The sequence below is a fragment of the Heliconius melpomene genome, chromosome 6 (assembly GCF_056956725.1).
Source record: "Heliconius melpomene rosina isolate 202511_hmr_F chromosome 6, ASM5695672v1, whole genome shotgun sequence".
NCBI lineage: Eukaryota > Metazoa > Arthropoda > Insecta > Lepidoptera > Nymphalidae > Heliconius > Heliconius melpomene.
Window position 1 is genome coordinate 11,899,619 of NC_140394.1, and position 13,357 is coordinate 11,912,975.

At 30.8% G+C, this 13,357-nt stretch overlaps 2 protein-coding genes across 2 annotated transcripts; one reads left to right on the forward strand and one right to left on the reverse strand.

Annotated features, from left to right (window-relative positions):
- Positions 1 to 577: 577 nt before the first annotated feature.
- On the reverse strand, positions 578 to 7,323 carry Pisd (phosphatidylserine decarboxylase). Its single transcript, XM_085186242.1, has one exon. The coding sequence runs from the start codon at positions 7,182 to 7,184 to the stop codon at positions 6,054 to 6,056; it is 1,131 nt and encodes a 376-aa protein (XP_085042368.1). The 5' UTR covers positions 7,185 to 7,323; the 3' UTR covers positions 578 to 6,053.
- A 614-nt stretch (positions 7,324 to 7,937) lies between these two features.
- On the forward strand, positions 7,938 to 12,702 carry LOC146538531 (uncharacterized). Its single transcript, XM_085186241.1, has 2 exons — positions 7,938 to 9,495; positions 9,979 to 12,702. The coding sequence occupies exons 1-2, from the start codon at positions 8,062 to 8,064 to the stop codon at positions 10,423 to 10,425; spliced, it is 1,881 nt and encodes a 626-aa protein (XP_085042367.1). The 5' UTR covers positions 7,938 to 8,061; the 3' UTR covers positions 10,426 to 12,702.
- The last annotated feature ends 655 nt before the right edge of the window (positions 12,703 to 13,357 follow it).

The following is a 13,357-nucleotide window of genomic DNA, read 5'->3' on the forward strand; positions in this document are numbered from 1 at the left end:
TTATATAAATTGCGCGGACATTGAACTTGGTCTGACCTGCTGTAACCGTGTGATTGTAATCAAATGATAAAAACACGCGACTAATATTTGCCTGATTACTCTATTATATGTTTTTGTCGAAAAAGCAAATTGAGGCTAAGAAAATTTTGGCTATGGCTTAGAAATATAATATTACTTAGAAATAACTTTCTTAATGTGATGATTATAAAAATATTTTTAAGCTTCATGCTGCATCCCGCATACAGCAGGGTAAGTAGAGGGAACCTAGTATTAAGACAGTTTAGCCTCTACGCCCTGTACAATTTTGTAGGCATTGAGTGGCTGAATTCAACGCCGCGCTTTGTCGTTACCAAAGCGAGGAAATAAAAAAATAATCCTAGTGGGAATCGAATCCACACCCTATCTCGTTTACAGTCACATACTTGTACCTCTACGTCACGATTGGCCATTTTCATTCAGGGACAGGGAGTATATAATTACGTAGGTATAACCTACGTATGACATATCGTCGATACCTTGTTTGACAAATTAAGGAGAAAATTAAATGCTGGGAAAACGCAATAATAAAAAACACAGATAACACAAACAATATCTAATTCTAAAATTCTTTAATTCACAGACAGAAAGTCATACAAATATTATTTTATTACTTAATGGCATAAAAATTATTTCTAAAAATTGCGACAATATTTACTTAAAAAAAACATAATTAAAAAAAAAAGCCTCTAATGACTCTTTAGCCAGACTTATTGTAAAAGTGAATACATAACGACTTGTTAAGTAAATGTTTATACTTAAAGCTGAAGAGTTTGTAAGAACGCACTCATCTAATGTTCTAATGTACTACGCACTATCTCTGGTACCAATTAAACAAAACTCTTTGTTGGATAATCCATTCATCGAGGAAGGCTACATCGAGTTAATCATCTCAATTTATCTGCGTCAATTTCCAATGTACCTGAGGTCAGTTACTTCGAACACATAGAATGTGTCATGCCATATACAATTCTATAATTTAATTTGACTAGGGACACGAAGCCGCTAGAATGTGGCTGAATAAGGTAGTCTAGCGACAAATCTTCACATTTGAATTCAATTCAAACTTGATTCTAAACTCATTGTTAGGAAAAAATATCTATATTCTAAAATATTGGTACCGCTCGTGGCTTTGTCCGCGTTTTTTACCCAATTATAGATCTTTTGGTATTTCCCATTTTGGTGGGTAGGCGCACAAAAATATATATTCTACTACCTTACATTATCAAGTCTTAAAACATTCTCGGCTTCAATTTAGTATAATAATCAAGTATTATACGTATAAGCCTTACTACTCGTGTCTATTAGTGAATACCACACCAAAAACAGTGAAAAGTAACTTTCACTTTTTACTATGTAAAGATATATTCGGGATACAGCGTGAAAAAATATGTTTTAAAATTTAAAAACTTCTCAAATCTCAGTTGACACTTTTACAATAAGCTTTATACAAAATTTGTTAAATACACAGCGGCGAAAATATAATTGAATAGTTTTTTTTTTTAATTTTAAATACATTTTTTAAACACCATGTGCATATATAAATTTTAAAAAGTTCGAACAGTTTTACATCTTTTAGATTAAAATTTCTTTGTTTTTTTTATTAATACAATTTCATAACAATAATAAGGTCATCTTTATTATTAATTTTTAAAGTGTATTTTAACACTCTTTTAGTCGAGTACATAGAAATTGATAATGCATTAGAGAATTTTAACGTAATGGATTTGAAGCTGGACTATTTGGACATTTTTAGTAATTAACAAAGTTTATTATTCTATACACTAAAGGTATATATACTATAAAAAATACTGCATGAAATTTAAGTTAATAAAACAATGTCTAAACATTGTTTGAATACTGATTATTTCAGATTCACACTGTATCCTTTATATAGCAGGGTAGAGGTTATTTTTATTTCCTCACTCTAGTATGGAGGAAAAGCGCGGCGTTGACATCCGCTACTCATCACGCCATTCCTCTAATTCGAGCGGAGAGCGGAGACACTAGGTTCTCTCTCTACCATGATATAAGCGGGATAAAGCGTGAAGCTAAAAAAATATTGATTTGTCACAGAATACTTCTTTCTGACATTATGGATAATTCAGATTTAATTGATTATGGACATTATGGTTGCAAATAAAAAATATATTAATATCGTCGTTTTCAAACTAATATAAACCAATTTACATACATTTTTACACACAATTACATATATACTCGAATATGAGAAATAAACAATACCAACGCAGGAAGTTATCGCGAGTGTACAATGTGGTACAGTATTAATAACGTTAATGATTCATAAATTCCATACAATTATATTATACATATATAAATCTCTTCCGTTACTGAGTAACTGACAGACAACGCACAGACGAAACTAAAGGACTTGGAGACATGACATTTAGCATGTAGCTAGGCTAAGCAGTAGGTATATAGGGAGCACTAAGAAATAATTTCGCAAAAATACTACGGGAACGGGAAACAACGGGATTTTCCGTTCTCAGGCCTAAGTCCAGCAGTGGACAAGGACAGGCTGATGATGATGATATATGTACATAGTTATAAAAAAATCAATACAACATTATTTTCAATTAACTATCGCTATTGCAAATATAGACTGAAAAAAATAACAACATACATTTTTTCTTTCTTTATCTTCAAACAATTGTTAAATAATTAAAATAGACTTGGGTTAGATTTTTACTATTTTCCTAATTTTTTTAAATTAAATAAAAAATGTTAAAGGCTTGTTATCGCTTAGGTCGCTCTAGTCTCAACACTAGGCTCTCTTCATCTACCTCACAGACGCTTGGATTTAAAAATTGTGACCCACAAATATAAAAAAGTCCGAATCTAAAGTCTTTAGCCATTATTATAAAATTGATCTAACTCAAAAATACAAAGTAACGATATAAAACATGTGTATCTGTCTATATATATTTTTTCACATATATCGATTTTTTAAGTTTTTCTGAGGATGCCATATTTAGTCAATAAAGTCAATTTAATAACAAATAATTATTTTTCAAGTTCCAGTGGTATAAAGTCTGACTGTAAACGCGACAATTGTAGAATTCGATTTCCACTTGTAGGAGTCCTTTCATTTTCTGCTCTGATAACAAGACAAAGTGCGGCGTTGTGTACCGCAACTCAATACGGAATGTCTCAAAAATTGAGTGGTGCGTGAAGCTAATAAAAGAAATTCAGGTTATTTTTATAAAAAATGTACGGAAGTTGTAGTATGTGTATTTATTTTAACTTTATAATATCTATTATCTAATAACAATAAAATACTATTACATAAGATTTTGTTTATTACAAAGAAGATTGCTTATCAGGTAGCAACCAAAAAGGTTTTGAAACCAGCTTAAACTGGATATTATCAGTTTGTTTTATATTAACGTTAAAAAAATATTTATCACGCTGTAGGCAGAGAACTTAATGTTAAAACACTCCGTTCTTCTACAGATTGCGAATTAACTGGCAAAACCCAACACCACATTGTCTTATTACATAAGGATAATCTTTCCAGGTCGTCCGGAATGAACCTACAATTATCGCGTTTACTATGTAAAAGGGAAGAATATTTTTTTAATTTATTCAAATTATAGAGCAGTGGTCGCAGCTTCAAATCCATTTCTGTAAAATTTTCAAAAACCTATATCATTTACTATTATTTGTTGCTATAGTATTACTTGTTTTGTTTTGTACCTATATTTCATCATCACATTCACATTTAAGATTTTGGTTACTTTAAATTTATCATTAATATATTTGACGGCATGAATGGCCAAAGATGATATGACACAAAATTTGAATTTTGAGATAACTCATTTGAAAATTATGCATAAACATTTCAAATATATATATATCCACTTGAACTAAATGTCCAATATTTTTTATGACATTTTTTTCTGCTATTTAATTTTACAAAAAACAACATTGAATATAACTCTTTACTCTATAAAGATATAAGAAAGAAAACAGCAAAACAGTTGTTAAACAGCAAAAAAATTATAATTGTTCATTATAATTGTTTTTACGCAATTATAGACTTCATTCACGCATTAAATTGTGTAAAAAAATACAAAGATGCGTCATATCACCTTGATGCATTTATGTTTACAATTAAAAAAATATATTTGTCCAGCAAAGTTACTATATATACTTCTTTTTTCAAGTTGAGCCTTTCAATACATTTTATGATAAATTTAAAATTTAAGTAATAATTAAAAGGTTAAGCATAATATTATATAAAGAATATTTTTAACATTTTGATACCTTATCAATAAAAAGTATGCCTATGTGAGATCTTAGGGTCACTTTTTTTGTTAATACTTATATAATTGAAAAACATGCTATATACTCTTAAAACAAAAGTGGTGCAATAGCAGGATAAGTAGAGGGATACCACGCACAGCGCAATTTTCGAGACATGACGTGTTGAGAAAATGAAAATAATTCATTCCCCCTAGTGGGAATTGAACCCACAACTTGCGCATACACAGTCACACGGTGTCCACTGAGTCATGACCGGTCCAGCAATAAAAATAATAAAAAGCTAGGCCATTTTCAATCTTAGACCGTGATAGGTCAAAGAAAGCTTAAATTAAATATAATGAAAAAATCCAAATTGTATGATTCATACAAAAAAATAATATATTAATTTAATTTGTTATACAGTTTTTGTTGTATGAGAGAAGTAATAGCTTCAAGCATAATTAAACATTAGAACAGATCACCACAGTCAAAGAGTAACGGTAAAATATAATATGAATAACCACCTATAACTGACTTAACCAATAATTCATTTTTGCAAACTTTATTAGCAATATTTTCTTAGTTATTTTTTGGATATTTCTAATGAAATATTTATGGAAGAAGAAAATAGTAAGGGGCATGAAAATATAATACTCTGCTCTCCACATTCCACAAATATAATTAATCTAGGAGATTGAGTAACATAAGGTTGAAATGATAAATTAGTTTGTAAGACTATCTATATTAAGAAAGTTTTTATTGTTAAACACGACATCGACTGGAAAGGCATCCCAATGACCTTGCATCTGCCCTTGTAAAACGAAGTTATGCCAAAAGACTAAAAAGAAATGGTATACTCTATTAACATAAATATCTATATAAAATAAATAATCTATATAACATAAATAATCTATATAACATAAATAATCTATATAACATAAATAATAATAAAAGAATTGTATTAGGTAGATGGCTCATTGGAGTCACGCCTTTAAAAGCCAGCAGCATGGCACACATTTGCTAAAAGTAAAGAACTGATTGCAAATACATCTCAAAAAAAAAAGAGTAAAAACATATTTATTTTTGTAGCTTTACACTGTATCCTGCACTTAGTAGGGTAGGCAGAGGAACCACTTTCTGCTGAATTTGTGAGACATCATGTGATGAATGGCGTAAACCAACATCAACTGGAGATATTCTATTTAAATTAAATGTATGGTATGGTTCTTTGACTATGGTGTTCCGAGAATGTCAGTTGAGCACATATCACTTCACCAATGTCACATTGTGTGAAGAAGATAAAATCAAATCCATCTCTTTGATTGTGGCAATGTTGTCAATTTGGAGGTGAAGAGAGTCTACCCACATTTTACGAGAGCTAGATTATGTTTAAGAAAAAAATATAAATTCCATAAAAAACCAAATCCAAATAAAATCTTAAGAAAATTTGAGTTCGTTTTTTTTATTATTATCTCATTAAGTATATGTAGGTTAACTCTCTTCAACACCTAAGCTACCAAAAAAAATCTATCTTTAATAACATAGTATTTTCTTTTCATTATAAAGCCATTTATAATATTTCGGTGGTTGTCTTACAACGCTTAGAACTAACAACTGTACTGCTGAGCACACATACACATATTAAATAGCTATTATATAAATATTATATTTTTTGTAGACTAAAGTGTTGCCAGTATGACATATAAAATAACTGCCGCTTGAACAATGTAAAACAAGTCAGCATAAACTGGTCATCTCGACTGTTCCCTTGACGTCGCTGTCAATGCCTGACCTACAAGAACCCTTTCGCCAGAATTAAAATCAAATTTAAAATCAGCAGGAGCTTCAAATAATAAAATTATGGTACTTCCCATGTTAAATTGACCGAATAGTTCACCTTTTTTGTATGCTACTGTACACTCAAGTTCCTCGATTCTGTTTCTTTTGCCTTTAGTATTTGTTCTTAAGTCAGGATCACTGTATATTTCTATAGATCCAACGTTAGTTGCTCCAACTGCGGTCATACTAAAAAATCCATACTTCCACTCGCCTATGTATACTGCTCTTTCATTCATTGTAAACAGACCTGGGATCAATTTGGCCATCCATGGGTTTACTGATAGGAGTTTGCCAGAAAAGTGTCTTCTAAAACTGGAAGTCCAATCACATGGGGAATGAAATCTATGATAATCACCTGGCGCTAAATAAATAATACATTGATGGAGGACATTTTTCTTATTTTTTAATAGAGAATTGTAATAATTAGTATCTGCTTTCTTTGACCATTTATTCTCTCCAAGAAATTCCTCAAGACTGTATGTTACACCTTTAACTTGCTCTATTTTGTCTGTATCTGCTGGACCACAGTTTAACACCACACCATCACAGGGCGACACGCAGGGCCCTTGAGATATATACCTAGCACCCTCTCTCAAAGCACGAGTGAAGAAAGCAGACAAACTCTTATAATAAGTCAAATCAGTCACCGCCGCATCATTTAAGTTCACATTAAATAATTTAATGTACGTACCGTAAATGAAAGACCGCATCGACACAGGAAGCTCACAAGCGGCCAATTTACCCCACAATCGGCTTGTTATTCGGAAAGGAAACATTTCATAAAACTTTATTTCGACTTTCGACACCTCGTAATTCACACTCGCCCGTATATAGCACCAACCGACGTAAATAACGCTGCCTAGAGGCACCCATCTTGTAAATATAGCGCGAAAATTCATCCATTTAGTTTTCTGTAACTGATTTTGTGTTGTAAGGTTCTTTGTTTGATTATGAATGGTTCTGAAGGGCTTGTGTGGTTTAATACGTCTAAACATCGGGTTTATGACTGGAAGGCAACTCCGAATGCGCGTCGGCGGGAACATATCGCGTCCGGGCCTTCGAAAGCGGTGTAAAAATATATAATGTTTATCTAATTATTTCGAGCAATTGATTTACGTTGTAAATTACTAACGTCTGATAGTGGAATAGAATTAGACATTACATTATACGTGAAAAAAAAAAACTAAATTTCGTTCAATAACTTTCTTGTTGTCTTATTTATACCCTATTTTTATGTTATAACATTTATTATGTTTTTTTTATCATATATACTTTCTTAAACATTTATAAATTAAAATTATAAATAAAATAATTTAACATTTTTTTTTTTTTTTTTTTTTTTTCATTTATTTATGTACCACACAAGAAAGAAAGTACAGAAAACTTATAACAATAGAAAAAATGTGTACAAAGGATAACTTATCTCTAATAGAGATCTCTACCAGAAACCCTTGATTGTAGGAGATGTCAAAAGAAATGATTCGGGTGCGGTAGGTAGGTAGGTTTTATATAAATAGCAAAAAATTATATACTAAAAGCTTCAGATCAGATTTAATGACTGAGATTTAATGATTGATAAGAGGCTAAAATATCGATTCTTAAGTAAGAAAATCGATTTCATTTAATAATTTACATTTAATAAGTTTTTATAAAAAATTTAAACATGTACTAAAGGTTTCTGTTGTTTATTTAAGCATTATTATGTCTACGAGTTACTATAAAAATCCAGATCTACACCAAACATTTGAACATTATTATATATTTATATATGTTTAGTCCAACCCTATCCGTTGTTTCTTTTATTCTTTTTTCGTTTGCACTTGGCAGTTCGTATGTCATGGCTATTTGTTGACGTTTCTCATAAATATTGTTGATTTTTGTGTTTATTATTTAATTTCCCCCCATTTTAATATTTGTTCAATGTCTTTGAGATACAATGTTGATAAAAGTACGGAGAATCCGTTACACGAGCAAGAAGAAGAAAAGCAGTTTTCTAAAAGTCCTAATGAAGAACTTAACACTTTAGAGAAAGAGTTTCGCGGCTTCGAAAAGGATCCTTTAGTTGTATGCGAACGTTACGATATAACACCGTATTTGAATAAAAACATGAGTTGTATGTTGTATAAAAAGGGCTTAAAGCCACCAGATGCTAAGAAAATCGAGTACGCGCCAAGAATTTTCAATGAAGCGCAATTAGCTAAAATTTTACATGAATGTTCAGTTATTTTAGTACGAGACGATTTGGAACAGCTTATGGAGTTGGTCAAAAACAAATCGCCTATTTTAAATGACGCCACAGGAGTGAAATGTAAGATTTGCGGCAAAGAATATTCCAGTGATAAGAAATTACAAAATCATATAGGTAATAAGCATATTATATACAAATCTCCAAATAAAACTCCAAAACGAGTATCGTTCTCAGACCATGTAATTGTTCATGAAGTAAAAGAATATCACAGATGTAGGAAATGTCCAAAAATATTTGAAGACTACAACACTTTAAAACATCATATGAAGCAAAAACATAAAAAACGTAAATGCTACATTTGCCAATATTGCTCAAAAGACTTTGTCGATCGTATGCTCTTTAAAGTACATATAAGACTGCATTGTGATGTCTGTGGACTGTTCTTATACAATAGGAAAAAATATTTGGAGCACAGGCAGCTAGTGTGTAGAATATTGAAAAAATATGAATGTAAAACATGTCTTATGCAATTCTTCCATTTTATGGACTTAAAAGATCATAGCTATGACCATCTTGGCATTTTCTTCATTTGTGATGTATGTAAAGATCAATTCAGTAGCAAATGTGCTGTAGCCCATCATTTTAAATTCTTACATTCCAATAATAGACCTGACTCATTATATTTAACGACAACCGTTGGCAGTGACAAGGTGTTTATCTGTAATTTCTGTGAAGTGAGTACTATAGAAGAAGAGATAATAGATAATCATGTATCGCTGTTACCAAATTTACAAAACAGAGTTACAACTGGATATAATGATTATTACTTCTGTGATCACTGCTTGAAAAAATTTAACACTGAAAAAGACATGCTACAGCATAAGTGGTTGCATTTTTTAAAAACTAGCGACACTGAAAAGACAGAAAATAACAAGAAATCTATAAAATTGGTTTACAAAATGAATGAAAAGTTACCCAAGTTATTACAGCCAAATATAGTTTTGGAAAAGTTAGTATTGCCTAAAGAGCAACCAATGGTAACTAAAGATGTACAATTTAAAGCTACCCAGGGATCAGAAATGACTTTAAATCTAAATGAATCTTTGAAAAAAGCAATTATAGATCCAGTTAGTAAGAAAACTATATTGTCGAAGCATCAGTGTGTGGTATGTATTCTTTTTTCATTGAAACTATAAAATTCCTCAAAAGCTACAAAAATATAGGTATTGTTAGTAAATTAACTGTTTATACTTAGATTTGTTTATGATACCTATTTAAACAGTGTCATGTTGTAAGTATCATATTTAATAACAAGTTGTAAAAAGTAGTATTTTTACAGCATGATATAAATAAAGAGACTGACTTTGGCAATGGCGCAATGACTACATGCGATGGATTTAGTCCCCACTTACGGAATATATATATTTTTAGTTATCTCTCTCTAGTAAAAAGGCAAATGTGGGTTAAGCCCCGTTACTACAATTTCTCCAAATGGAAAAGTATCAAATCAAGTGTATTAACATAATTCTTTCCTTTATTTACCACTATGGTATATACTACATTGTGTCAATCTAAATAAATATATAAACAGAACCTACACATATACATATTTATGAAACACAAATTAACATCTATAGTTTACTTTTCAGAAATGTGGCAAATACCTGTCCTCAAACTACTGTTTAACCCGTCACATGCTAAACATTCATAGAATTAACAAAGACGGAACAGAATCCAACCTGCAATGCCCATTGTGTGAAGAAATTTTTGTTTGGCCGTCCCTACTAAGATCTCATAAATGTATTCGATTGAACTTTCCAGAAATGCCATTTGACGATGCTAGGCCTGAAGTACACTTTGATAATCTCAACAGTTACATACTTGATAATTTAAACCAAGATTTGGGTATGCAAGACGATGATTATATGAATTCAGTAGATTTCGAAATCCCAGCCCCCATAGTGGAACTGACGGAGTATGATGATGTAAGTATAGTAATAAATGGTGATACAGGACCTTTAAATTTAATGGACAATGATAAAGTAAACAATTTAAGCTACAAAGTTATGTTGCAAGAAGTTCCGATTGAATTTTAGATAAGTAAATGTGCTTTAATTTTATGAATTGTAGTTTTAAGAGAGAGTGTGGTCAGATTTGATTTGGAATTGTTTTATTTTTAGTATACATATGTTAAATTTTTATTTTGGCTATTGGTTATTCATATTGGGTTCTTTAAAATGACAAATAATTTCTGTATATATAAATTTTACAAAAACGAAAGTTGGGTCTCTAAGTTATATTTATCTCTTAATTGTTAGACAATAATTTTATCTTATAAAATATTGCTGGGCGAATGTTATTTAAATTTTAAAATTTGAACATTATATTTTATCATTTAAGCAAAATATTTAGACAACACTTATTGCTTTTCTTACACAAATAAATCAGTTAACACATATACAGAATATTAATTTAATAATTTAATTTAAATAATTAAATTAAAGTTCTGTAGATGATGCGTGGAGTTGAGTTCCGCCAGTCAACACTCAATGCCTCCAGAATCCTGCAGAAAGTAGAAGTGTAGTGTCTTAATGAAAATGGAGTATCTCAACACTAGATTTCCAGACCATTCCCAGATTATTGGTTTCGAGACCTATAAGGTGTGTAACATGAAATACGTCATCTATAGTGTTGCATGTACAACAATTAGGAGAATTAGTTTATTTCATTAGAAATGCGAATTTATTTGATAGAATGTGTCTCTAACACACGTCACACAATCTTTTCTATTTAGGCAAACAGAGTCAATCCACGATTTTATTGAAGATTCTGCTTGAATAGTTCTGTACCAAATGTTTGGTAAAGTATAGACTTATTATATTATTATTACAGGACGTCGTCGTCCGATGTCACAACGGTATTGTAGGTTCGTTTGTGGACTCAAAGATTCATTTCCTTGCTATGGTAACTCAACACACAATGAATCGAAAATTTGGTGAAAAGTGGGGTACGGCAGAGTTTCAGTGGCGTAGCTAGGCTATTTGCTGCCCGGTGCGGCTTAGGGGACTTGATGCCCCTTTCCTTTGGATGAGTTCTAAAAAAAAAACAAAGTGATCGTCGATTGTCATGCCCCTTTCCTGTTGATGAGTTCTAAAAAAAAAACAAAGTGATCGTTGACTTTGATGCCCCTTTTCCTTTTGATGCCCGGTGCGACCGCACCGCTCGCACCCCCCTAGCTACGCCACTGCAGAGTTTATATACACAATTTAGTGTTAAGATACTCTGTTTTACTCATATGAATAAATATATTCATATTTTAACTTATATATAGACAAAAAGGTGGTTGTCAATTTATGTAAATATAATATATTTTCTTGTAATTTCAGATCTAAAGCTTAAATTTTTAAATTAATGAATATATAAAAATATTTAGTTATGTATGTTTAAAACGCACATTGTAATATATGAATATTGTATTTAATACTGTGTACACTGAAAGATGTTATTGTAAATTTCAAAATCAAATATCAAACCTTAAATTGGACAAATTTTGATGGAAGTATGTACTTTAAATTAAAGTACATAAAAAAATATGGTAAAATAGAGTAACATTTAATTTCTTTTATTGCTCCCAAGAATTGCCGGATAAATCTATTTGTTTAAAGTTCAAAATAAGTTCTTTGTTACATAAAATTTGTCTATTTTTACGTGATAAGAGCCTAAAATGACATTGTACATAAATATACATATTACTCATCTGGTGCAACAGTGACGTATATGCGTATTGCCATTGCAGGAGACGCCACAGAAAAAAATTGTAAATAGTTCACATATTTTACTTCAAAAAAGTGTAATTACGTCTTTGTAGCACCAAGTAGCGATATTGGTAGACAATATAAAAGTGTAATAAACATCTTTATTATCTACACTAATATTTTAAAGCTGAAGAGTTTGTTTGCTTGAATGTGTTCATCTCAGGAAGTACTCGTTCCAATTGATTAGTTATTTTTGTGATGGATAAAGATAATTTTACATAATGTTGATCATTTCAATGATTAAATTGGATTACCACTGTACTTGCGGTCAGAGTTACTTTGGAAATTAAAATCTGTCATGTGTCATACAGTTCTAGTTATTTATATTGGACTATGGGGCGAAGCCGCAAGAAACATTTGGTACTTTATTTAATAGTATGTAAAGAATAAATATTTTTTGACTTATCAAAAAATGCATACCTTACCTATGTTTTCTATTTTTCAAGGTATCTATTATTTTTTTTATATAAATTTAAGTTTTAATTGCGTTATAAAAACAAAATTTAAGAGGTCCATTTTACTGTTTTATGTTGATTTTGACATTAAAATTTAAAATAAGTTTTGTCTTTTATTATACGTGTCTAGTTTTATTCACCTTTTTCCAAAAACAAACAATTGAGGCGGTCTTGGTTATGGCGCACTGCAAACGCCTCACCTGAGGCCTGAGGGGATCAAATATTTTTATATCCTCGGTCCCTAACACAATAACTCCAACATTGGAAGGTGCGTAGGGAGTGTAGTGTTTTAACACTAAGGCTCCCTCGCCCTACCCTACTTACATGGCATATATGGCATGGCATTTGCCATGAAGTTCAATTAACAAAAGAAAATAAGTGGTTGGTTGGTGATGGTGGTGTTATCAATATTATACCACTAACCAACTACTTCATTTTTTTTTGTTTTTTATCAATTTTATATTAAATATATTCCTTTCGTGAATCTAAAGACAAAGCGCAGCGTTGGGACAGGATATCGGATACACCTGGTATAGTTATCCAACTATACCAAGTAGGAACGCGATGAGTGCATCAATAAAATTATATGAGCGTTACGTAAAATTAATATATAATGAAAATAAAATAGTAGACATGGGCCAAATAGTTTTCTACTTATTTTGTATTTTTTCTTAATCTAGTTTAAGCCTGAAATAAATATTGACGAAAAAACAAATAATGACAATATTTCCTTTTGTACAATGGTTTTTTTAAAATAA

What these genes read in the sequence shown, in the direction of transcription:
- Pisd (XM_085186242.1), bottom strand. Translation starts at nt 7,184, where the DNA reads ATGTTCCCGCCGACGCGCATTCGGAGTTGCCTTCCAGTCATAAACCCG.
- LOC146538531 (XM_085186241.1), top strand. Translation starts at nt 8,062, where the DNA reads ATGTCTTTGAGATACAATGTTGATAAAAGTACGGAGAATCCGTTACAC. An exon ending in TGTCGAAGCATCAGTGTGTG is followed by an intron (nt 9,496 to 9,978) that starts GTATGTATTCTT and finishes TTTACTTTTCAG; the next exon opens with AAATGTGGCAAATACCTGTC.